Below are 27,144 nucleotides of genomic sequence, written 5' to 3' on the forward strand. Positions count from 1 at the left end.
ACAATTAGTAAACTTACATGAATAACAGGATATTTAGTCTCTAGGGAGCCCATGTGACTTTGTCTAGATTGAGCAGCCTTCACTACTCAAATTTAGGTGTATTAAACATTATAGACCTGTCCAAACCAGACTCTCTCTCTCTCTCTCTCTCTCTCTCTCTCTCTCTCACACACACACACACACACACACACCCAAGGTAGCATTTGCCACTGAAGGCTTCTCTAACTACATTTGCCTTGGTGGTTCATACAGTCTACAGCAGGGGTCAGCAAACTTGTTCAGGAGGGGGCCGGTCCACTGTCCCTCAGACCTTGTGGGGGGCTGGACCCACCACCTCCCAAAAGCCCCCCCCCATGCCACTAATGCCACAACCGCCGATGCTGCCTTGTCTTTGGCAGAGTCGACGTCCTCTGTCTCGGGGGGCAGAGAGCCCAAGCCGCTGGCCTGGGCGGCAGAGGCAGCCTCCATGCCACTGCTGCTTCCTTCCTGCTTGGCCGTTTCCTCCCACTTGGCCACCTTAGCGGGAAGGAAGGGGCAGCGTCCAGAGGCGTCTGTGGCTTCTGATTGGCTGCAGGAGCTTCTTGCAGCCAATCAAAAACTGTGCCGCGTCACGGAAGTCAGTCTCCGCACGGCAAGGCTTCTGCGCTGCGCCTGTTTAGCTCAGGGACTGACCAAGTGGGTGGCAGGGTCCGCAAGGTTTGTGGGCCGGATTAACGAGCCCAGTGGGCCGTATCCAGCCTGCAGGGCTTAGTTTGACGACCTCTGGTCTACGGTGTAGCATAGAGTGAATGGTGCCCTCAATCTATTACAGGCATAGGCAAACTTGGCCCTCCAGATGTTTTCGGACTACAACTCCCACCATCTCTAGCTAACAGAACCAGTGGTCAGGGATGATAGGAATTGTAGTCTCAAAACATATGGAGGGCCGTGTTTGCCTATGCCTGCTCTATTAACTACCACATGCACAGAAGACCAATCGGGACAGTGTTATCTGTACATAGCCTGAGAAATTTAACACAATGCCACATCCAAATGTGCCGCGGCATTGTTTACACTTATCCTTTACTGTATTATTCATTTTCATCATTTTTCTTGTTCCTTTTTTTGAGGTTTGCAACTGTTTTCTCTACTAACGTAACAAAATGAAGGAAAAACAGATGTTGTTTTTTTTAAACACACAACAAAGGTCACTGCTCGTTTTGTAACCAAGGACGCGGAATTGAGTTGTTGTTTTTAATGGCAGTTTTATTTCAACGCGGTTGAACAGGTCGCATTCTTACAGGCCGCACTTATTCAGTGATTCCTGCATTTCAGCAGATTGGATTAGGTGACCCTTTTGGGGTGCCTTCCAACAATTCTATGAGTTTCCTTATTCACCTGTAGAGAAAGCTGGCCAGCCAAATAAATCAAACAGCAACAAAGTGGAGATGGAAACCCAAACTGTCTGCCTGCACAGTGGCTTTCATTCTGGAGAACTGTCAACCCATCAGACCATCCATCTTTGAAACAGAATTTCCCCATCCCCACCCCTCCTTTTTTCCCCTTTTGGACAGCTTCTTCCTTCCCACTTCCCGCCCTGCCTGGACACTTCTGCCCCCTTAACGCCCCATTGCTTAATCTGCATTTAAATCCAATCCCTTCACACAATGGCATTGGAAATAACTCTCTAAGGCTCCCTGGTGAGTGGCATGCTTTCCCTCCTCTCCTCTGAATGGGAATCGGGGAGCTTCTCCCCCACCCCGCCCCCGGCATTTATCCCTGGTTTTTTGTCGCCTGAATGTAGCGCATAATCTCGCCCCCATTCAAAGCCACAACAATGCAAGGGACAAATAAGACTATCCATGGCTGGTAAGGATGTGTTTTCCCAGGCTGTGCTGTGGACATTTCCCATCAGCCTCTTCCTGGGCCAGGGGTCTTTAAAAAGATGGTTGGAGAGAAGGAGATAGGAATGAAGGAAAGGGGGGTGGATGGGTTGGAGCCGACACCATAATACAGTGGGGGGGGGGACATGCTCTTAGCACTGAAAACAGCAGATAGCCTGTTCAGGACCGAAACAGGCATGCTATGAATAATGTGCCTCTCTTTAAAGGCATGCACAAATTACCATATGAAGACAAGCAACGGTGCCTTCCAAAATCTAAATGACACCCAGTTGATACAGGGAAAGGTAATTCTGTCTGTCCCTTCAAGGAGACAAAAGGACACATCAGCAACTAAGAGAAGAGCTCCAGTTGTAGATAGGTAGCCGTGTTGGTCTGCCATAGTCAAAATAAAAAAATTCCTTCCAGTAGCACCTTAAAGACCAACTAAGTTAGTTCTTGGTATGAGAAGAGCTGTAGCTCAGCAGCAGAGCAAAGGATGCAGGGGAAATTCATTTCTGATCTCATTGAAAGGCTGACCTACCTAATCTGCAATTTCCGAAAGAATACGTGAACCAAAACTGAGCCATGTTTTGGCATTTGAACAGTCTCTGAATTTTGCACTGCAATTCTCCATATGTGCAATGTCTGTCAAATACACAAGGGGAGGGTGTGCATAATAATATTGCATGTCGGTGAGAAAGCCCATTTTGTAAGCATTTTTATGACTGCATTTTATTAGGGGAAAATGTTCTGCAAAAATGTGTACGTTAGGAGAAGTTGGCACACTAAGGTCCTTTTGAATTTACAGGAGGACTTTTTAAAGCAATAAACTGATATGGGTACTTAAGACATGGAGAGAATAAAAAATGGACAGGTTTGCCCATCCCTCAATAGAGTGCAGGCTTGGCAAAAAATGTTACCAGATTAAATCCCTGGCATGCCCAGGTAGGGCTGGAAAAGACCCAGAAGTCAAATTCAGGAGGGAAGGCAGATTCTCCTTTAAATGCAAACTGAACTGACTTTCCCCCACATGCCTAGTTCTATATCGCCATGCGCTCCTTTGGGGGATATTCATAAACATCATATAGAAATAAATAAGATGGCATCCTCTCCTCCTTTTCCATTTTTCTTTTAACAAGATTTGCAAATACAAAAAAGCCCAACAACAAAAACTGTCATAAAGGCAAAGAGAATCAAAATGCAAGATGAAAAAGAGCTAGCAAAAAGAAGAAAAAACCATGCAAAATATATTCCCTGGTGTTTCATATTCACACAAAATACATCAAGTCTTCATAAATGTGCCAGATAAAATCGTATTTAGTAGGAATGTTCCAACCATGAGATTATTTGGTGTTATAAATCACAAACAACTTCCCAAACAGATTCAAAGTATGAAGAGTCTGTGTTGCCCCTGAAAGCACATGGGCCAACTTTTCATAGATGGCAATAAACATGACTTTTCAAAGCCATACATCCAAAGAGTAGCAATTATTATTATTCTGTCCTTGAGAGATCACAAAATAGGTGGTGATCAGCAGACGTGAAATTACTTGTTGACTAATAAAAGCTGCAGTAGCACCATCAAAAATGGGTCGGGTCCAAAGTGACTTGTTTACCTGTAATAATACTAATTTCAGATACAACCCCTCGTATCTTACAATCCTGAGAGAGTATAAGAGGGGGAAAGAAACATTGCAATATGAGCTAGTCAGACTAGGGTTAAAAATCAGTACTGGAGCCAACTTTTTCCATGCAGACTCTTTTCAATACTGGCAAACATCTGGGACACAGAGCCAGTCCTGGTGCAGCTCAATTGATCAAGGGCATTTTTTCTTTTTTGCATTATTATTTTTTGAGTGTTTTTAAGGAAACCACCAAAATGGTTGAGCCTTTTAAAGGAAAACCCCAAAGTTATTGAGCTTTATTTAGACAAACCCCAAAGTTGTTTAGCTTTTTAAAGTAAAAGCTACAATAATTTTTGAGCTCTGGAGCTTTTTAAAAGCATTTTGGGCACAATTTAACCCCTAGTAAATTTTCCAGGACGTTTGCCAGATTTCCGAAAAATAATCCAGGATGCAATTTTTGGAGGTGAATTCTATGACATGTCCTGGATAATCAGGACATATGGCAGCCCTACCATATTTCAACAGAAGCATCTCTCTTTTTTTCATTGAATCAAAAAATTCTGAACCAATTGGTCTGATTTGATCAGCTCAAGTTCAAAAGTGGGAAAGCGCTAGGTTCCTGACCCTCAAGCTCTGCAAAATGCTGTATGATCCCAGGGGTATTAAGTGTGTTCCTACCAAAGGCAGGCCTCTTCAGTAAACACCCTGCTCGCTTACAAAACGCCTCAGTGTTTGTGGAAAAGGAGCGTTCAGGAGTGGTTTCCAAGAACAACAAAATTGCGGGTATGATCTGCAGCCAGCTCTGGATGAGGTCTGCCAAGAGTTTTCCACGTGCCCCCCCCCACACATTTTAAAATAAATAAATGAATGAATAAAAGAAGCCGACTCTTTGTGTAAGGTAGTAAAGGAACACCTTCCCCGCTTAATCACTTCAGGAAGACTTTTTAAAGTACTTTCCTGTTTTTCGCTACTCCGACAGCACAAGCCTACAGAGTGGTCCCATCAGGGTAGGAACTGGGGGGCAGATGTCAAGGGCCCCATTCAGTAGAAGAAGCTGGTGGGCCCCCAGATACAACAAGGTTGCCTTACCACAATTTTAAGTAAGTGAAATAATACCCACAGCCATCCAAGAAACCCCCTCCACCTTTAATGTGAATCCATCCCACTTCTGAGTAATTTGAATGCACCCAATGGTGGGTCCCCTCTCCACTGGGAACTATCCATGGTGCTGACTCATGGACCAGCCCACCTAGATTATTGCCATACCCAATCAGAACACCCTTGGGGATCCCAGCTTGGAATGGGAGAGTTTCCAACCAAACACACATCTGGGCTTTCACCCCAAGCAGGGCCTGAGAAATCCTTCAAGAAACAAGGGAAAATCCAGTGTTGCCAAAAACTCTTTGACTTATGCTTCCAGTTTTGAAGAACACTGGTTCCAGTCTCCTTATGGCTTCACTCTTAAAAGCAACTGAAGATAACCGGTGCAATTGGTTCATTGATCGCTTGTACTTTCATAGGTGTGGTTCTATGAAATCAAAGAGAATTGCTTGTAACTCATGTCTGAAGATTAGGGATGGGGAAGAAATTTGATTCAGTATGCATTTAAAGGTGAGACGATTTCCTTCGCAAAACAGTAAACAAACAGAAACACAGCCGTCATTCAAAATTCACACTTCTCCAAATTTCTGCAAGGCAATTCTGCAGCCAGGTAACGTGTACAAAAGTGCATATCCTGGGGGGCAATGCATATGTTAGTGAAAACAATTTGCAAAAAATGCATTATTATCCTGGCAAATGCACTATTACAAGTGAAGTATTTTAATAACAGCAACAAGCTGTGACTTGGGGAGTTGGAAGTCTTCTTATCACACTCCTTTGCTTGCACAGAGTCTTGCAAACAATTTGGTAAAATGAAGAACTTACACCAGCTTCCTAACGAAAGCACTCACACCTGATGTTTCAATCACTTTATCAGGAGAATCTTTGATGAAGTCACATGTCATCTCTTTGCTTCTCCTCCACAATGAGATACTTTTCTCCTTTTATCTTACTTTACACTTCCACCAAGGATTCTCTTACATCTTGCAGCTGTAATTATAAATTATATTAATGGCTTTTTAAACATGTTTGTGGGCGAGGGGTTATCGGTTTGTTTTTTATTTTGTTTCATTTTGTAATTTGTGTTCTCATTTTGCATTTTTCTGCCCTGAGATCTTCAGATGAAGAGCAGTATACAAATTTAATAAACCCAATTGTTGTTGTTGTTTTGGAAGAATGCATTAAAAATGTGCATGTTGAGAGAAATTTGCCTTAAAATCCTGAGGAATTTTCATGAAAACACACAGCCCTCTGCTATGGAAACAGATGTTTAAAATAAGAAACAGAGAGAGTAAAGCTTGACAGATTTGCCCATTCCCACTGAAGACAGAATTCAAAGGAATTGAGAGCAAGCAATCTAACTGCACTTTGCTAACATCCTTGGCAGGGCATTGGGGGTGGGTGGAAGGAAGTTACACTTGAACAGAATTCCTTATACATATACGTGCAGTTCTAGATTCATTTTTCTGGTCTCATTTCCAACGCTGCCTCCGCTGCGTCACTTAGAAGCACTAGCATCTGGCAGTCAATAAATAGCGATCTTTGAAGGGAAATAAGTGCATCAGTTTAATATCTACCAATATCCTTTTTATCAGGAAATAACCCAGAAGCACCTCTTCAATTAGTCCTTTCTTTCATCCCACGGCCTTCCCATTGTCAAATGCAAGTCTTTTAGATGGCTGCTTCCCTCCGGGGAGTAGCTGGGTGGACGGCAGTGTTTAGACTTTGGCTGGAATTACAGAGGTTCCACAGGCCGAGGAAGAGGAAAAATAAATATTTAGGGTAGTAAGTAGGTTTCCCACCCACTCACCCGAATTATTTTTTATTAGTAAAAGAGAATGATTAGAAGAATCTACTGTAAGGTGCTGCCTTTAAAATCTCCCAAAGCATTAGGACTGAGAACAGAGACCAGTTTTTTTCAGTCAGCTTGTTGGGGTTTCTGTGGTTATGTTGGTTGCATGTCTGGAAGGCCATATTCTTGTTCTTAAATTGCTTTCCGTGTTCAAAAGTATTTCAGAAAGAACCCAGCTTGCTTTGCTTGCTTCTTAGCTTTTTCCGCCTTTCATTTGTGGTACTGAGCTCCAGATGGTAGTTATTTGACTGTCTACTTAGTTACTTCTTATTACTTCTTATTCAAAGGCATGTGGCTTACAATACATTTAAAAGTATAAGCATTAATGCATTCTATCATCTTTTAATCATACAAAACACCTACCATTCACTATATACATTCCTGCTTTGCAGAGGCTTAGACTGGATGACCCTTCTTTTATTTATTTATTTATTTTGTTGTTGTTATTGTTGTTGTTAATTTAATAGCCTGTTCTTCACCCCAAGGTTCTAGGGTGAGTCACAACAATTTAAAATATGTTAAAAATTGCAACAAATTACAACCACGCGATTGGGTGGAGCATAGAAATATGTATCCCAATATATACAATAGGCACACCACAACACAACCTCCTATAACTGGATGCATACTAGCAGCAAAACAACATCTCAGTCTGTCGAAAGCTGTGCCCCTGAGTCAGGCAAGATGAAAATCCATGCAAAATGGGGGGAAATTCATAATTCACCTTGGAGACCACTGTAAACAATTGAACTCTTTTGCAGGATTTGAATAACACTTGTAGTGTAACAAGAACTGGGGTTATATGGGATACTTAAAAAATGGGAGTGACTTTAAATAAGCAGCGGAAAAGGACTAGAAATGGAACCCACAAAAGGGTGGGAGGAAGTCCAGAGATTCAGGTGAATCTTTGTTTGTTGTTGTTGTTGTTTAGTCATTTAGTCGTGTCCGACTCTTCGTGACCCCATGGACCAGAGCACGCCAGGCCCTCCTGTCTTCCACTGCCTCCCGCAGTTTGGTCAAACTCATGCTGGTAGCTTCGAGAACACTGTCCAACCATCTCATCCTCTGTCGTCCCCTTCTCCTTGTGCCCTCCATCTCTCCCAACATCAGGGTCTTTTCCAGGGAGTCTTCTCTTCTCATGAGGTGGCCAAAGTATTGGAGCCTCACTTTCAGAATCTGTCCTTCCAGTGAGCACTCAGGGCTGATTTCCTTAAGAATGGATACGTTTGATCTTCTTGCAGTCCATGGGACTCTCAAGAATCTCCTCCAGTACCATAATTCTTCGTTTACCTACCTTTTTATTGCTTAAGACTTTGAATGTAACCTTTAATTTGTAAAACCAAATAAAATTTATATATATATGAAAATCCATGCCACCATCTCCGGCAGAGATCCTGAAAGCTTTGGTGATGGTTTCGGAGCTGAAGACAACCAGTTCGGTTGATCAGACATGTGAAGCAGATTTCTGTCCTCCTTTCCTTCTAGTCTGCCAACCTGTTCATGGCATTGGTGTTTGAACTTCGCCTTCTCTCTGCTGATGCCTTGCTGAGCCTGTGGCAGGGATCTTCATCGAAGTGTCAAGGCAACTGGTAAGACAGCTTCAAAATGGCTGTTTGGTCTGGGTAGATTTGCCAGCTCTGAACTCCAAGATCTTTTCTGCCCCTTTCACCCAGGCTGTCCGTCCCTGGTGCCCTCCAGTTGACTACAACTCGTACCACCCCTGTGTATTTAGTATTTTGTGTTGCCTGAGGCAGTCACTTATCCATTGGAAAAAAGAAGTTCTAAGAAGGGACACCACCGAACTGCATATGATTTACACAGCCATCAAGACCCTGGTGATCTTCCAGTGTTGATGGATTGCAACTCCCATCAGCTCCAGTGCACATGACCAATGGTCAGGGGGGATGGGGCTTCCCCTCCAGATGTTTGTGGACTACACTAGGTTACTGAAAATAGGCCTGAAAAATTATTCATCCACTGAACATGCAAGCTGTGAAGGAGTGTGTGGAGGTAACACTCCGCTTTGCAAAGGCAAACCTCACACCAGACATGCAACAGTATGTCAAGGAGCGTTGCACCTGCTTTCCCTGACTTTTGCCTTCTTGGCTAGAAAACAGGGTTTTCCTCCTGACCTTTTGTCCTCTCACAGATTTGTTTACTAGACATAACGCTTGGCTGGAGCATGACGGGGGACGCAAACGTAATCAAGTATCGGGGAGAACATCTTAGGGAAACACCTGCTGACACGTGTATTTGCTAATGCTGGAAATGTGCTTAGATGGAAATACGTTAAGTTCAGGGTGGTTTCACTACTGTTTCCAATTGTTGACCTCTGCAAATAAAAGGCGCCTCTGAAGAACTAGTCGGCAGCTTGCTTGGAGCATGCTTGCCCACCATGCTTCTGCACAGCTCACCTGCATTCAACCTCCCGTCGTCTCCGTTATTCCTACATGTTGGTTGAAGAACAGCAGCAGCAAGAGTTGTGACATTCTCAAGGAAGAACCATGATCATTCTGTGGGACCCACCCACCTTAGAGATTTCAGGAAAAAGATAACAGCCAATGGGGTGTGTTCAACTAACTTTTATTCAGGGTAAACCCATTGGAATTAAGGGTTGTGATGTTCTTAGGTCCATTAATCTCAATGTGTCTACTCTGATTAAAAGTTAATTGAATGCAACCCAATGTTTCTGCAACTAGCAACAAATACAACTACTTCAAAACTATATATTTATTTCCATCCTGGCTATGATGTAGCTCAGTTGTAGAGCATCCGCAAAAGCTCCAGGTTCAATCCCTGGTATCTCCAAGTAGGGCTGGTGGAAACGCTCACGTGAAACCCTGGAGAGCTGCTGCCAGTCCGTGTGGGCAGTACTGATCTAGATAGACCAGTGGTGGGGACTCATTAGGCAACTTTCTATGTTCCTCTTGGGTCAAATCAGATGTGCTTTTCTTTTTGGGTTCCTTTCAGGCAACCTCTAGTGGACGCTCTCCCCTCCTGCGCCACCGAAGCCTGTGTGGTCCTGATGAAAGAGATGATAATCTCTGAAGAAGTAGACAAGGACAAGATGGAATCATTCCTTTGGTCCCTCTCCTTCATCCCTGAGCCTACTGCAGGCATGATTGATGCTCTGGCTGTAAGCACTGAAGTGAAATTTAGCTGAGTCAAATTGGATAGCTCAGTCTGTAGAGCATGAGACTCTTAATCCCAGGGTTGCAGGTTTAAGCCCTACTTTGGGTGAAAGATTCCTGCATTGCAGGGGATTTGACTCGATGGCTCTTGTGATCCCTTCCAACTCTACAATTCTATGAATCGTCCCTATTTCTGTAGAGGCACTGTATGCATATGTATGGAATGGGACATACGCCCTTGGCTATGGTCTTGGAATTTGGGTGGATAACTGAAGATAGGGATGGGGAAGAAATATAGTTATGTTTGCATTTAAAGGTGGACTGATTTAATTCACACTTGGCTGGAGTTCTGAAGAGCAGCGCTTCGTCCGGCAACATTTTGGTTGCAGTTCCCATTGGTTGGTTGTCATGATGGATTGTCACAGATGTGCATGGCACCTTATACAAGGTGCAAGTGTAGGGATGGAGAAGAAACCAAATCCACCTTCACATTTAAAGGCGAACCTCCCTGATTTGCACATTCTGAAATGATATGTAAACCAAAACAAAGCCATCTTTTGAAATTCACATTTCTCCAAATTTTGAAGTGCATTTCTCCTGTCTTCAGAAATGCATATCCTTGTGTGAGGTGTGCATAGAAATGCACACATTAGTGAAAGCAGCATACAACAAAGGATTGTATTGGGGGCAGCATTTTGCAAAAATGTGTACATTAGAGGCAAAATCCCATGCAAAAGTTGTGTATATTATGAGAAATTCGCACTAAAACACTGATGAATTTCCATGAGAGCTTTTTTTAATTACAAACTGCTGTGGAAATGTGGGGAACTGAACTCTCAATCTTTGAAAAATGAGAAGTGGAGAGAATACCAAAAAGGACAGCTTCAGCCATGTAGTCTGGGTGATTTGCAATGGGTCGCCAATACTGTAGGTTCTCACTCCCAATTACTTAATAGCAATAACAGATTCAGCTGCTGAGATGAAGACAGGTCTGGGGAGAAAACAGGAGTGGATATTGTGTGATGGGACAGTGGACCTGAGTCCTTCTTTCATAATGAAATTCTTGAGCTAGGTGTGAAGCACCATCTTCCTTCATTCTACTGATGGTTCCCTGAGCCATTATTTCATACCTGGATCCAGTCGGAGGACCTTGAGTTTTGAATTAAAGTAGATTTCACAAGCCTGAAGTCTGCCCATCCCTGATTTACTGTAACCACAAACCTGTGTTTATGCATATTTCCAGCCTCTGCTACAGTCACCACGAAGGAGACAGAGTGCCTTTTTAGGAATAACTGCCCTGGTAAATCACTTCTGTTCCACGAGAAATGACTGTGACCATGAGCCTGCCGTTGGGGGCATTATGCGGATTCTGGAGGGATACCTGGGAAGAAAATGTACCTTGCATGAGTCAGTAGGTATCAGCCAGGTAGGTAGTTCTGAAGCAACTTGAAAGATCAGCTTCTGTTTTCACTTTAACAGCATGTCTTGTTCAGCCTTTAGTAGAACTGAAATGTCACCTATTGAAAATAGATGAATATTCAGATTTTGAAGTTCCGTTTTGGATTGCAGCCATGATAAGCCATCGCCTCCTACAGGGCTCATGTTCTTCCTTCTTCCGCTCATCCTCCAGCATCTCTGTCCCAAGGACTGTTCGACAGTGGAATTTGCTGCCAAGGAGTGTGGTGGAGTCTCCTTCTTTGGAGGTCTTTAAGCAGAGGCTTGACAACCATATGTCAGGAGTGCTCTGATGGTGTTTCCTGCTTGGCAGGGGGTTGGACTTGATGGCCCTTGTGGTCTATTCCAACTCTATGATTCTATGATTCTATGACTTTCAAGTTTCCCCTAGCATTCTTAACTGCTGCTTGCATCATCAACCAAACCCAACAAACTCTGGTTAATTTTAACTATGGTTTGTTGGAAAGAAGCCAACTTCAAACCATGGTTTATGAAGCTGGCTTGCTTCAATAAACTGTAGGCAAGATTAGACACAGTTTAGGGTTCAGGTGTACAGTTAAACTGCAGCTAAACGAAATTGGGGAACCCATCGTTTACCATAAAAGTTTTAGCTGTGCAGTGCTCTGATCTGCTTAGGGGGGGAGAGGGCGATATAAATGATTTTTTAAAAGAAGGCACTTTATTTCAACTTCATTTTGAATTTTCAGGTGGAACTAATTTTAAAAGCAATTGGAAATGCAGGACTTGCAGCAGCACGTCTTGTGCCCGTCCTGAGTTCCTGTGCGATGCTGAAAAGCAACCCTACAGAAATCCGACTGGCTGCCATAGAGGCCTTCCGACGTGTTCCTTGTGCAGCCAACGTAGGTGGCATATGCGGTTGGCTTTCCTGTGCTATTTTTGGCCTCTGTATCATGGTAAAATAAGATGTACACAATGTGGCTGAGAACCAGGTTGGGGCAGCAAGTCAAGAGGGATGGTGGTAGGCGGGTCCTAAAACGCACATATCTCAGATGTCAAAGGCCAAGGTAAAGAGGTTCATCTTCAGCATTCACCAAACTTAGGGGCTGCCACAGAGAAGGCCCTTTCCCAGAGGAACTGAACTGTTTCTTTTGCTTGCTTCCTTCCTTTTTAGCATGCTACATTAGTTCGTCTGTATCAAGCCTACAATGAGGATGTAGAAATAAGAATAGCTTCTTATCTCATGGCCATGAAATGTCCAAGTGAAGAATTATTTCACCAAGTTAAATGGACTTTGCAGGAGGAGAAATCCAGCCAAGGTAAGGAGCAACCATTGAAATATTGAGCCTCAGCCTGGTCACAGTTACCCAAGGGAATTCTGAGAAGGGTTTTTCTTGTGTACTTTATTGAAAATGAGGGGCAATTCGGGTGAGGGATCCTGTCTGTTTCCCCCTAGCTTCCTGCACTGACTCTCTCCTTGCTGGCCCAGAGTTGTAGCATCAAGGAACTACAGTGGTACCTTGGTTCCTGAATGGCTTGGCTCCCAAACAAATCAGCTCCTGAATGCCGCGAACCCAGAAGTAAGTGTTCCGGTTTGCGAACCTTTTCCGGAAGCTGAACATCCAACGCGGCTTCCTTGGCTTCTGATTGGCTTCAGGAAGCTCCTGCAGCCAATCAAAAGCCACACCTTGATTTTTGAATGGTTTCGGGAGTCGAATGGACTCCCGGAATGGATTAAGTTCAAGAACCAAGGTAGCACTGTACGTAATTAAATGAATTAGCAGTGCTTCAACAGAAGCAGGATGGCAGAGAGGGTAAGCTCTGGGTGTGCAAGGTCAGATGGAAGAGGTGGAAAAAATGACAGAGGCCTAGATGGCTTCATGCATCCAGTAATCCACTGAACACAACAACTCGTACTGCTGGCCCCTGAACTCCGGGTCGATGGTGGAGTTCAGATCTTGATTACTACATCTAATAGAAAACTCAGGTGGTGAGGACTAATAGATATGTAGTCCAGCTGGGACGAATAAGGAACAAAATGAAGGTATAGGCGTGCCCAGAGTAACTCTGAGGTTTGCAAAAGTAATAAAAAATTAAAAATAGCCCACCCCTGGGCGGCGGGGGAAGCAGCAGCCCACTGAGAGCTGAGCATGCCCAGTAGCCATTGAATGTTGAGAATCACTTGGAGAAGACAAATGGAAAGAGGGAGTGTATGACGTGGCCTCCCTGGAGGAGGGTGAAGAGGAACCTTCAAAAGGAGAGGGAAGGGCCATAGCTCAGTGGGTCAGGCATCTGCTTTGGCATGCAGAAGGTTGCGGGTTCAATGCAATACTAAGCTGGATGGAGCAATGGTAGGATTCAGTATAATGATTCAGCAGCTTCCTGGTTTCCTAACTCTTATTAGGATCTGAGAATACATTGCAGGTTTTGCTTATGTCTCCCTAAACCAAACCTGTTCTTTAGGTTTACACCTGTCTCTTATTTGATTTTAAGTGGGTTCCTTTGTCTGGCGTCACCTCTCTGAACTTCTGGAAACAGATGACCCACTGAAGCAGCATCTTAAAAATTCCCTTCCTAATGACATCATTGACAAAGAATTTGAGGGGGAGACATGGAAGTTTTCTTCATATTCAGATGTTACCTTCCACTCAGGTAGGTTTTTAAACATCTGTACCTTATAGACTTCACAATGAATGAGTGATCAATGACGCCTTCAATTTTAACTTTATAGATCAGACCACAAGCATTTGGATGAATGATAATCCCCAGATCCTCTCATTTTGAAAAATAGTAGGTTTCTAGCATTTATAGAACCTAAGATACAGGGCAAAATGTACAGACAATTATTCTCATTTCTCAATTTAATTTAATTCATTCATTTATTTATTAACTCATGCATCCATTTATTTATGAGTATTGATAAACCCATTCATATTTTTAAAACATTTCTAATCAGTGTACAATGTTGTTGTTGTTAATGGTACAACCTAAAACCAATATAAAAGCATATAAAAGAGGAATTTGCAGATACAAATACATCAAATAGGATCAGGGAAAGCCTGGACAAAAAGATATTTGTGAGAAATCATCCTCTTTTTTTACTTTAACCCCTCCCCACAAAAAAAAAAAATCTGTGGATGCCCACTGTTATAGATCAGTGCAGTATATTCCTAGATCAAACATAAGGGCACAGCACTATACATTTAAATAAGTGGTATACCACTTCAAACAGTCATAGCTTCCCCCACCCCAAAGATTCGGCTTATCTTTTCCCTTTCAGTGAAGTAACCAGATGCTTCCCAGAGTTCTGCAATATAGACACTTCTTCTCTGCCCCTCATTAAGTATCAAGGGCAACTACCAGGACCTTCAGTTCCTGACAGAGAGCAACTCAGTCCTTTTGGTCTCAGCTCAATTTGTGTGTTGTTCTATTTTCAATGTGGCTTCTTATTTGAAGCCTCTGCTCACACATAAACCTATATTAGCCCTCTCTATAGGCTGGGAGGATGGAGGGGGGAAGTAATCCTCCTTCCCCAAAGGGGGATTACTTTCTTCCTCCTCAAAAAGTGCTCTTTTCCCAGAAGGGTCTCCAACCATTAGCTCCTATGGCAACAAATGGCCTGTACTTGGCCAGCTCTTATAAGTAACAAAGCCAGACTTGTTTGGCAGATTTGACCACTTAAGCAAGTTCTTTTGTTGGCCAACAACCTCATCACTGAGCTGAACAGTTCAGCTCAACCCCCAGACCCATTAGGATACAAAATAAATCCCTCCACAATGAAAACAAGCATGTGGGTAGGCCTAACTTTCTTCCCAATTCTAGTGCCTCCAGACTGCGCCCCTCACTCAACAGCCCATAGCTGTCAACGTTTGCCTTTTTTTAAGGGAAAGTCCCTTATTCCGAATAGGATTCTGTGCATGAAAAGGGAAAAGTTGACAGCTATGCAACAGCCCCACCCCAAACCCTCATAGACTGCAAGGCTGGAATGTGTCCTGGAAGAAGCTGACAGGTGAGGCAGACCTGCTTTGCTAGCTCCCTGGTAGGTGAGTCGCTTATGCCTACCAGGAGGGGAAGGGGCAAAGCAGTGGAGAGATCAGTGTGTTGCAGATGCACTGGTGAAGCCGAACCAGTGCTCCCTGTCTCTCTCCCAGTAAGACACAGTGACCCACCTGCCAATTCGTGCTTCTGGATCTATGTAGAAAACCTCTGGCTTTCCCTGTACAAAGTGTTGTGGAAATCAAACCGCAAGACAATTTTATTTTATTTTTTTGCATCACATTCCTGAAGCGCTTCTTTATTCAAAAGTGTGCCAGGGAGAGGTCCCTTAACACGTTTGTGACAACGAGTCTTCTGAGCATGAAACAAAGTGTATAATATTTTATTCAGGTAGGTAACCGTGTTGGTCTGATGCACCTTAGAGACCAGCTAGGTTTGTTCTGGGTATAAGTTTTCGTGTGCATGCACACTTCTTCAGATACACTGAAACAGAAGTCACCAGACCCTTATATATAGTGGGAGGGTGGGGTGGGGTTTTCTCAGAAGGGTAGTAGGAGATGGGTGATGGCTCAATGGGTATGGTAAACCTGTTGACGACTGTTAACGACTGCAATTAGTCCTACAGGAAAAAGCAAGGGATAGTATGCAGATGACCAAAAATAGCTTTAGCATATGTAATGAGACAAGAATCCAATATTTCTATTCAGACCACGTCTCTCCATAGTTTTCAGTTTAGAAAGGTAAAGGGACCCCTGACCATTAGGTCCAGTCGTGGCCGACTCTGGGGTTGCGGCGCTCATCTCGCTTTATTGGCCGAGGGAGCCGGCGTACAGCTTCCGGGTCATGTGGCCAGCAAGACTAAGCCACTTCTGGAGAACCAGAGCAGTGCACGGAAATGCTGTTTACCTTCCCACCAGAGTGCTACCTATTTATCTACTTGCACTTTGACGTGCTTTCGAACTACAAGGTTGCCAGGAGCAGGGACCGAGCAACGGGAGCTCACCACATTGCAGGGATTCGAACCGCCGACCTTCTGATTGGCAAGTCCTAGGCTCTGTGGTTTAACCAACAGTGCCACCTGTGTCCCTTTCAGTTTAGTGGTAAGTTGTAATTCAGCAACTTCTCTTTCAAGTTTATTTCTGATATTCTTTTGTAATAAGACAGCAGCTTTGAGATCCTATATTGAATGTCCTGGGAGACTGTTCTCCTACTGGCTTCTCTGTTTTGTGATTCCTGCTGTCAGATTTGTGTCCATTTATCCTTTGGCGTAGGGTTTGGCCTGTTTGTACAATAGAGAGAGCTCAAGGGCACTGCTGGCCCTTCTTCGTATCTGAAGAAGTGTGCATGCACACAAAAGCTTATACCAAGAACAAACTTAGTTGGTCTCTAAGGTGCTACTGGACAATTTTATTTTATTTTCGTATAATATTTGTACAGTAAATGTCACATAGAAAACAATTATTAACTTCCTCAAACATAGTGAAAAATTACAAAAAGCTCAAAGCAATATTTCAGCAGGTTACTGGAATAGTTGTTTGCTCTAAGATTTAGCTCACATAGCACTTATTCTGCTTTACTGACAGACTGTGGTTACACATGTTAGAACATTTTTGCACAACTTTGTTTTTGTGGCAGCATCCGAATAATAGAATCATAGATGTGTAGAGTTGGAAGAGACCCCAAGGGTGATGTAGTCCCAACCCCCTGCAATGCAGGAATCTTTCACCCAACTTGGGACTCAAACCCACAACCCTGAGATTAAGAGTCTCATGCTCTACCAACTGAGCTATCCCAAGCCAGCAAATGAAGAAAAGAAAAGGTACTCTGCAGCCTTGTAGTGGGACAGCCAACCACCTCAACCAAACTGTGACAAAACTTTTGACTGACCAGGTATCTTGACATTTTCACTTTGCAGCAGCTGCAAGCACAAACGTCGAGGCCCAGCTCATCTTTTCACCAGCATCTTTCATCCCACGCTCAATAGCAATGAATTTGACCATCCATGCACTGGGACGGGCTATCAATCTCCTGGAGGCAAGTTCCCCTCCGAAACATACTGATAGCTAAATTCTGTGAGCAGTTTGTGTCAATAGGATTTGTTTATAGTTTGTTTTTATTGACAGATTTAAATGTCCGCAATTTGCACTTCCATAAAATATATCCGAATATAAATAAAATCAGACAGTTATACATAAAACAGAATTTAAAACATCAATAAAACATTAGCAAATAAGTGGTTGGTTATGAAAAGAAAATTCATCTGTTTAAACATCTCCAGTTCCCTCCTCCCCACCATCCAATGCTGCTGTGATGGCCCAGCAGCTGTGAGAGCCCAGTTTGTAATCCCAGTGTAATTTGTAGCACCATCTGCTGTTGGCCACATGAACTGCAGCATGACAACACCCTTAGGAAAATATATACAGGCAGCAACCATTTTGCACATGTTCTCCCCCCCCACTTCATTTTGCATGAGTTCAATTGATGTGGGACCACTGATGCATGGTTCATTTTGGACCCAGAAGAGGGCGTAACAGGGGCAGGACATAATGGGGTGTAATAGGGAAGGACAGTCTTATGCACACTCCACCGACGCGTGCAAATGCCCAGAATGCAACCGCTGCATAAAAAAGGGAGTTGCCTGTATTAGGAGAGAAATAATTGGACCCGGATCACCCAGTAAGCTATATTGCTTTTCCTTTTGTGCTAATGTGCAGGGATGTTCTTATCAATGGCCTTCTAAATACTGCCTGTCGTTTCTTAGATTACCATACGGTTAGGGAACATGGAAGATATCGTGCAAAAGTTATTTGGCCTCCATCCAGCTGAAGATGCCAAAGGGAGATTCCACAAGGCAGAACCGCCCATTGAAACAGGACATAAGACTTCTCTGAATAAACCAACATTTGAGAGAAACGATCCATCATCTAAAGAAAGAAAGCCCAGCTCAAGAAAGGAAAAGCAGAAGTGCCCAAGTGGGCAGTACAATAAGATGAGTGAGTTAGCCAAAAAGGTAACTTAATATGTGGAATCCATAGTGTTCTGTTGTGAGTGCTAACCTCAGTAGAAACAATGATACCTCGGACAGCTCCACACAAGATTCAGACTGAACATATTCTAAGTTCAAATATTTCTTCAGCAACAGACATTCTCAGGCTGAGCCTTAAATAAAAGCTGCAGTTCTGTGTTCTTGGCTAGATCCATTTTTGCGGAGAGGAAGCTCTTCATTTTGAGACTCCTGAAGGGGAGTGAAAGGCGGGATATCAAATCCAAACTCTTCTTCTTCTTCTTCTTCTTCTTCTTCTTCATTTAAAGGGGTCCAGCCTGGTGTAGCAACTGTTTGTTTCATGGGTAGGCAAACTAAGGCCCAGAGGCCGGATGTGGCCCATTCGCCTTCTAAATCCGGCCCACAGACGGTCCGGGAATCAGCGTGTTTTTGCATGAGTAGAATGTGTCCTTTTATTTAAAATGCATCTCTGGGTTATTTGTGGGGGATAGGAATTCATTCATTTCCCCCCCCCCCCAAAAAAATATAGTCTGACCCCACATAAGGTCTGAGGGACAGTGGACTGGCCCCCTGCTGAAAAGTTTGCTGACCCCTGTGTTCAGACTGAGTGAGAGAGATTCTGGTTGCACTCAGGCTTTTTGCACTCAAGCTGGAGTCCTCTGAGATGAAGGCAAGACAGCACAATGTTCCATAGTGTTTTATTGCAAATGCTAACATCAGTAGAAATGGGAGCACCTTGGACAGCTTTGACAGTTTGGGCTGAATACATTCATAGAATCATAGAAGTGTAGAGTTGAAAGGGATCCCAAGGGTCATCTAGTCCAACTCCCTGAAATGCAGGAATCTTTGCTAAAATATCCATAACAGATGGCCATCCAACCTCTGCCTAGAAACCCCCAAGAATGAAAAGTCTACCACCTTCCAAGGGTGTCAAACAGCTCTTACTGCCAACAAGTCCTTCTTGATGTTGAGTCTGAATCTCCTTTCTTGCAACTTGAAGCCATTTGGTTGAGTCCTACCCTCCAGAGCAGGAGAAAACAAGCTTGCTCCATCTTCCATGGGACAGTCCTTTATAGATTTCAAGATGGCTATCATATCTCCTCTCAATCTCCTCTTTTCCAGGCTAAATGTACCCAACTCCCTCAACCATTCCTCATAAGGCTTGGTTCCATCTTGGTCGTCGTCCTTTGCACACATTCCAGCTTGTCCATATGCTTCTTAAATTATGGTGCCCAGAACTGGACACAGTACTTGAGATGGGGTCTAACCATGGTAGAATAGAGTGGTACTATTACTTCCCTTGATCTGGACGCTATACTTCTGTTGATGCAGCCTAGAACAGCATTACCTATATTTCCTCTGCTGCATCACACTGTTGACTCATGTTAAGCTTGTGCTCTGCTAAGACCCCTAGATCCTTTTCACATGTACTACTGGCAAGCCAGGCGTCCCCCATCTTAATTTTGTGCTGCTGGCTATTCCTGTCTAAGTGCAGAACCTTACATTGAAATTCATTTTGTTAGCTTGGGTCCAGTTCTCCAATCTGTTAAGCTCATCTTGAATCCCGATTCTGTCTTCTGCAGCATTAGCTACCCTTCCCAGTTTGGTGTCCTCTGTAAATTTGATGAGCAGCCCCTCAATTCCTTCACCCGAGTCGTTTATAAAGACACTGAATAACAACAGGCCCAGAACAGAACCCTGTGGCATCTCACTTGTCACCTTTTTTGAGGATGACAAGGAACCATTAGTGAGCACTTTTTAGGGTTGATTGGACATTATGGGAGTATGTGTCAGGGAACTGACATCGGAGCTAGAGGCGAAGGGAAGGCTCTCAAATGATGCGGGAGAAGGGCCCAGCAGGGAGAGAGGCAGCTCCGCAGATGGGGAAGCAAATCAGCACAACACCAGGGATATAGAGGGGCTGATGGGGGAATCGGCGAGAGGGCTCCAGGACTCTTCACCGGACACCAGCGGGGAAAGCATGGGTCCTCCGCTACCCACGCTCACCCTGCGCAGAAGACTTCCGTGCAGAGAGAGTAGGAGGAGACTGGGTGTCAAACAACTTTTATGTTGGAAAAGATTTAAGAAACGCCCACTGACGGATTCTGCTAGCGACTGAGGCAGCCACGAAGTGAAGGGCTGCCCAGACTGAAAGGTTTAGCAAGGTAACAAAGCCTGGAGAGGCGGCAACTTACGCACGAGCAACCCATACACATTACAGTATGCTTCACATATTGCTTCAGCAACACTCCTTCTCAGGCTGAGCCTTCTTAGCTTTGTCTCCAGGGCTTGTTCTGCCCTTGTGGAGAGGAAGTTCTTCGTATTAAAGACCACAGCCTGATTTAGCAGTTGTTTACTCTGAGAAAACAAGGGAGACTCTGGCTGTAGGCCTTCTGAGCCGGAGTCCTCTGAGTCATTCTTGGACTGAGGCAATACAGGTAGCAAGGGCTCTTCCTGAGTAATGACAGTTTCCTAACTGGTGTGTTTTTAGCCTATTCCTTGGTTCCAGTTCTTGCTCCCTCTTGATACTTGCCTTTGGCTCAGCCCTGACACGGAGTCCTCATTCCGAGATCTCTGGCACTTTGCATACACATTATTATCCCTTTTTAACAATAGATCACTTTGGGGGTTTGTTTCAGAATTACTTTCTACCACTGTTTGATGTAGTTGCTTCACACACACCACTCCCCATCCCCTTTTCTCTTTCCTTCTGCATCAGTTCACCAAAAGGATGGGAAAGAAGAAGAAACCAAAATGTAGTCTGAGCATAAAAGTCTTTGGGAATGAGCTTGCTGTTTTGGACTGCGGGGATCTGAGAAGTCAAGCAAAACTCTATTACCTGAACCTTGTGGAACTAGTGGTAAAACTGCTAAAGGTAAGGGAATCATGAATGGTCGGAGCAGGCCAGTGGGGCCTGGTGCTTTCATTGATGTTTGACTCCAGCTTCCACCAGCTCCATCCATGGAGAACCAGTGTGGTATAGTGGTTAGGAGGGGTAGACTCATAATCTGGTGAACCGAGTTCGTGTCTCCGCTCCTCCACATGCAGCTGCTGGGTGACCTTGGGCCAGTCACACTTCTTTAAAGTCTCTCAGCCCCACTCACCTCACAGAGTGTTTGTTGTGGGGGAGGAAGGGAAAGGAGAATGTTGGCCGCTTTGAGACTCCTTCGGGTAGTGATAAAGCGGGATATCAAATCCAAATCCATCCAGCATGGCCTATGCTCAGAGACCAGAGGCGCCACTTTCTGAAGCGCATTGAGGCGGCCCAACGTCACATCATGCAACATTGCAATGTTGCACACATGGTATCACACAACGTCCTGATGTTGCTCCAACAATTGGGAGACCAGGCCCCCTAAAAAATACCTACTGAGGGGGCCCACAGTGCCTCAGCCCCCTGGAACCAGTGCTTCTGTCAGAGATGGTGGGAACTGAAGCCCAATAACAACTGGAGGGCAAGAGGTTATGCGAACCTGGGTTTGAGTGTCCATACTGGAAACAAGAAAGCCCGGATTTGAATCCCCACTCAGCCTTGACGTTCAGTGGAACTGGGCCAGTCATACTCTCTGTCTAGCCAACCTCACAGGATAGTTTTAAAAACACAATGAGAGGGTTGACAGAGCACATGGTTAGGTAGCTTTATATTCTGGACTTGATGGTCTTTTGGTGGGGAGGGGCTCTTTAGATTATGTCAGAATGTAATAAGCCCCCTTGCTGCATTTGGGAACCTACCTGCCATTTTGCTGTGTGGGTCCTGGACATCTGCCCCCATATCCTGCTCTGACAGCACCACTAGTTGAAGAGCCATGCATGCTGCCTTGAAGGAAAGGTGAGCGATAAATGTGTGTCAGGCATAGGCAAACTCGCCCTCCAGATGTTTTGGGACTACAACTCCCATCATCCCTGACCACTGGTCCTGTTAGCTAGGGATGATGGGAGTTGTAGTTCCAAAACATCTGGAGGGCCAAGTTGGCCTATGCCTGGTCTATGTAACTATAGTCCCGTAGGGCCCAAAGCATTTGTTGGCTTGCTGTTGTATAGTGCCAGTACTGGCGATGGTAATTGTGCCAACAAACAAGTGCTTAGCCATCGTGGATATCATTGCACTACCATTTTATGTTTTTATGTAACCATTTCCAACAGGGTCAAGAAGTCCAGTTCAATAAGAGGTTGAGTTTGGCCACAGAGGAACTGCTGTTTCCAGCAATCTCGGGTTTGCCCATCCTCCTGGCTTTAAATGCCTCAGCAGCAGTCAGTGCAGCAATCCAAGGCAATATGGACTTTAGACAACGGAGCAATTTTTTCGTCAATGGCTATATCAAGCCAAGGTATAAACCTGCCTTTAAATCTCTCTCTCTCTCTCTCTCTCTCTCTCTCTCTCTCTCTCTCTCTCTCTTTTTGCAAGGAGCTTTTGAAGCAGACCCATGATCAAGGTCTGTAAAAGGCTAGGGAACCACTTTGATTTCCTCTGTCTTGATGCCAGGAGTGGGTTTCAGGGGCAGGCAGCCATGATGCAAACAGCATCAAAGAAACAAGACAGCTCAGGAGGCCAGGCCTCGTGAGCAAAGCGACTCATCCCCTAGGGTAGGTCTCACCCCTGTAAGTACAGACTGAAGGCCCCCACCTTCCCACATTTCCCTAAGTCTCCTCCTCCTGAGGGTCCCTCTCAAGCAATCTGAGATTCCGTCGCCTTGTCTGTCTCTGCTCCTCCCTCTTCGTGCCTCTTCTGGTCCTGGGAGACAAGGGAGGAGGGTAGCTGGTCACAGCAGGAGAGCAAGACCCCCTGGCTACTTCAGCAGCCTGCCTCATCACTGCCTCTTGGCCCTCTTCCTCTCCAGCCTCTGCTTCCGCCTCCAAATCTGTACTGCTCTCTGCCCCAGCGCCTTCCTGCTCACTAAACCCTGTTGCCTCTTCTGCTTCCAACACTTCCTCCTCCCCCCAATCTGCTCCCTCTTCTCCCTCTGACCACTCATTATCGTCCCACCACCAATCCCCTGGCTCCCAGCCTTTTTCCTTCAGGGGTTCCCTAGGGGTTTCCCCAGCTGGTGCCTCTCACCACTCCTCTGCCTCCAGCCAGTCCCTGACACTTGATTTTACCTGTTGATATACATGGCTGTCTCTGGTAATGTCCAGAGGCAGAATCTGGTAATAATAATAATAATAAAATAATTTTATTTATATCTCGCCCTCCCCAACCGAAGCCGGGATCAGAGCGGCTAACAACAATAAAAGTAACACAACATTCTAAAATCAATTCATTTTAAAATCAATTCAAAATCAAATTCATGGCAACCATTGGGCTAGAGTTCTGTGAGGATTACCAAAGGAAGGGGTCAGACTGTGCCTTGGCCAAAGGCCTGGTGGAACAGCTCTGTCTTGCAGGCCCTGCGGAAAGATGTCAAGTCCCACAGGGCCCTAGTCTCTTGTGACAGAGCATTCCACCAGATCGGGGCCACAGCCGAAAAAGCCCTGGCTCTGGTTGAGGCCAGCCTAACCCCCCTGTGGCCCAGGATCTCCAAGATGTTTTTGTTTGAAGACTGTAAGGTCCTCCGTGGGACATACCAGGAGAGGCGGTCCCGTAGGTACGAGGGTCCTAGGCCGTATAGGGCTTTAAAGGTTAAAACCAGCACCTTGAACCTGATCCTACCAACCAATGTCCTAACATTTTACAGAGGTAGTCCACCAGCATACCCTCTAGGATTTCGCAGATGAAAACACCCCTGTGCTCACAACCAAGGAGCAAACTCTATCCATTCTGCTACCATACATTAAAAGTGGGGCCCTGCATGGTCAAGTGCTTCTTTCCAGGGTCTCAGAAACGCCATTCCATTTCTCCTCTTCCCTTTTCATCTCCAACACTTTGTCAGCACACTGTGCTTGCTGAGCATACTCAGTCCTCACGGGGTGATTTCCCCCATGTTGGGAGGAGGGAATAGCAGGCAGATGCAGCCCTAAAGCAAAGATGCCGCTCTTGACCATGCAACCTGTTTCTCCCTGTGCTTCTTGGTAGTGCTGTCTTTCAGATTTCTGCCCAAATGGGAACTGTGGGAACTCTGGGGGAAACTGGCTTGAGCTGGTCAACTGGATTAAGGTCCTCAGCCAGCCTTGATGGAGGGATCCAAGTGAAAAAGGGGAAAGAGGTTAAGGTTTTTCTGAACACTCCCGAAGAATCTATGGAGATGGTTTATTTCAGGTAAAGTAATGCCCATGTCCTCATATTCTAGGATCTGAATGATAATTTTCTTAAATGCTTTTTTCTTTCCCATGCAAATATCTGCATTTGAGTTCTGTATGGTCCCCCCCAGTGAAGGCTAGAAAACTTTGGAAAATTAATTAATGGATGCCCTGATGCAACATGTTTCTGGTCTTCACTCCAAGTGCTGGCTTGGAGATTCCACGAGTGCAACCATCCTAGTTCACTCTTTCCCATTCTTGTTTTCAAATTAGTTTTTCTTAAAACTGGGGGTCAAACCTGAGATCTTTTGCATACAAATCGTATGCCCTACCTCTGAACTCTTGTCCCTTCCTTAAATCCATTGTAAATAATAATAATAATAATAATAATAATAATAATAATAATAATAACCACATGATGTTGTCTTCCTTGGATTGAATTGTGCTGTCTTTGCTTCTTTTTTACAGCTCTGAACTGTATGCGATGACCATGGATGAAATGGAAACCGCTCATGGTTTCCCAAGCCATAGCGAGACTAGATCGTGCACAAGTGAGGAAGGTAGGTTTTTATCATTTACGTCTAATATATAGCAACCAGTTGTCGCCTTGCTCTTAACTATCATTGGGAGCACGTTCCTTCAGGAGCTAAACGTCCCCCCAAATTTTGCTTGCAGAAAATGGAAATTCTGCAAACAAGGGTTAGCAGCAGAGAGTGTGTATGAGGAATAATGAATACAGATTTACGGCAAACTGATGCCTGAGATGAATGCAGTTTAGAAAGCATAGAGTTGAAAGGGACCACGAAGATCATGTAGCCCAATCCCTTGCAATGCAGGAGTCCTTTGCCCAATGTGAGGCAACCCTGAGATTAAGAGTCACATGCTCTACCAACTGAGCTATCCAGGCATCCTCTGAACCCATTCCCTCCTGCTAATTCCCTTTACCAGCTTCATCTTTTTCTTTATCAAGTTTACACCCGATATTTCCATTAAAAAATGTGTCCTGAGTGGCACAAAATGGATGGAAATAGGCAACCGTAACAAAATATATGAGAAGATTAAAAACAAGTCAATTAATAATAATAATAATAATAATAATAATAATAATAATAATAATAATTTTATTTCTATTTCGCCCTCCCCACCCGAAGCCAGGCTCAAAGCAGCTAACAACAGTAAAAGTAACACAACATTCTAAAATCAATTCAGAATCAAATTACTGGCAACCATTGGTCTAGAGTTCTGTGAGGATTACCAAAGGAGGGGGTCAGACTGTGCCTTGGCCAAAGGCCTGGTGGAGCAGCTCTGTCTTGCAGTCCCTGCAGAAAGATGTAAAGTCCCGCAGGGCCCTAGTCTCTTGTGACACAGCGTTCCACCAGATTGGAGCCACAGCCAAAAAAGCCCTGGCTCTTGTTGAGGTCAGCCTAACCTTCCTGTGGCCCGGGACCTCCAAGATGTTTTTGTTTGAAGACCGTAAACCAGGAAAGCAGTAAGACCTGTACAGGATGAAAGTGTGAAAGGAATCATGGAGGGTGAGCTGCTAACCCTGTGACTGTGTTCTACTTGCATAGTCAGAGACAGTATGCCTCTCAAGGCCAGCTACTGGGAATCAAAAGTGGAGAGGGTACTTTAGGGCTCAGGTTTTGCTTGTGGGCTCACCATAGACATTCGGTTGGCCACTCCAGGATGCTGCACTAGTTTGGCTCTGGCCTGATCCAGGGGCCTCTTCTAATGTTCTGATAGAAGACCGGAACATGACAAATTAGCCAGATTAATTCTTTGTATTGGAAGGTGTCAGATAAGCACCAGAACTTTTATTTTTGAAAGTGGCACCTAAGCAGCGATGACAAAGGTGGCAAAGGAAAAAACTGCATGAGCTAGGGCTGGATAAGTCTTCATTGGAGAGTACATAAAATGATTTAAATGTGAAATGATTTAAATGCGGGACTTGACATCTTTCCGCAGGGCCTGCAAGGCACAGCCTGACCCCCTCCTTTGGTAATCCTCACAGAACTCTAGCCCAATGGTTGCCATTAATTTGATTTTGAACTGATTTTAGAATGCTGTGTTACTTTTATTGTTGTTAGCCTCTCTGAGCCTGGCTTGGCTCAGAGGGGAGGGCAGGATATAAATAAAATTTATTATTATTATTATTATTATTATTATTATTATTATTATTATTATTGAATGACTGATTGGTTGACAATGCAGTTTCCTAAAAACAGCCTTTCTCCTTTCTTGGATTCTCTTCCTTTTACCCCCTCCCCCCTTCAACCAGTGTCGAAGGCATTGGGCTGGCAACTGTGCTCCGAGATCTCTACCCCTGACGATGTGACCAGCGGTTTCATTCTTCCATTTCCCGGACCAGCAAAATTTGCCATAACGTTAAAGAAGCAAGACCGAAGCCTGTACCAGTACTTAATGAAAGCTGCATATAATTATATTTCTCAGGTTCAGACACCGCCCTTCAATCTGGATATGTATTACTCATTCCTTCTACATGCAATGATCAGGCTGCGAGGGCCGGCGCATGTTTTCACTGGTGCGATGAGATGGGGCAGAATGTAGTGGCAACTGCAGAGAAGAAGGGCCTGTGTCCTTGAGAATTGGCAAAGTGGGGGAGGGGAGTAGAGGCAGGGGACACCGCCCCCTTGCCATAGAGGTCCTGATATAAAGCTACAATATAATGCCCCATAGAACTTGAAAGGAAAGTGCTATTTATAAATAAATCCCAACTATATAATAATTTATTATTTATACCCCGCTCATCTGGCTGGGTTTCCCCAGCCACTCTGGGTGGCTTCCAACCGAATATTAAAAACAATGCAGCATCAGACATTAAAAACTTCCCTAAACAGGGCCACCTTCAGTTGTCTTTTAAAAGTCAGATAGCTGTTTATTTCCTTGACATCTGATGGGAGGGCGTTCCACAGGGCAGGCACCACTACCGAGAAGGCCCTCTGCCTGGTTCCCTGCAACCTCACTT

General features: G+C 44.5%; 1 protein-coding gene across 1 annotated transcript in view; it reads left to right on the forward strand.

The window, feature by feature from the left end:
• Positions 1-27,144, forward strand: part of LOC310692813 (uncharacterized protein) — a 105,536-nt gene that overhangs the window by 12,760 nt on the left and 65,632 nt on the right. The window contains exons 9-21 of the mRNA XM_083474107.1: positions 7,926-8,029; positions 9,411-9,576; positions 10,815-10,997; positions 11,734-11,886; positions 12,159-12,303; positions 13,478-13,636; positions 16,896-17,014; positions 17,742-17,990; positions 20,704-20,859; positions 22,128-22,312; positions 23,995-24,177; positions 24,627-24,718; positions 26,437-26,609. Coding sequence (XP_083330233.1) covers positions 7,926-8,029; positions 9,411-9,576; positions 10,815-10,997; positions 11,734-11,886; positions 12,159-12,303; positions 13,478-13,636; positions 16,896-17,014; positions 17,742-17,990; positions 20,704-20,859; positions 22,128-22,312; positions 23,995-24,177; positions 24,627-24,718; positions 26,437-26,609 — 2,067 coding nt within the window. The remainder of the gene's footprint in view (positions 1-7,925; positions 8,030-9,410; positions 9,577-10,814; positions 10,998-11,733; positions 11,887-12,158; positions 12,304-13,477; positions 13,637-16,895; positions 17,015-17,741; positions 17,991-20,703; positions 20,860-22,127; positions 22,313-23,994; positions 24,178-24,626; positions 24,719-26,436; positions 26,610-27,144) is intronic.

Source organism: Podarcis liolepis (genome assembly GCF_965112155.1).
Source record: "Podarcis liolepis genome assembly, chromosome: 14".
Classification (NCBI taxonomy): Eukaryota; Metazoa; Chordata; class Lepidosauria; order Squamata; family Lacertidae; genus Podarcis; species Podarcis liolepis.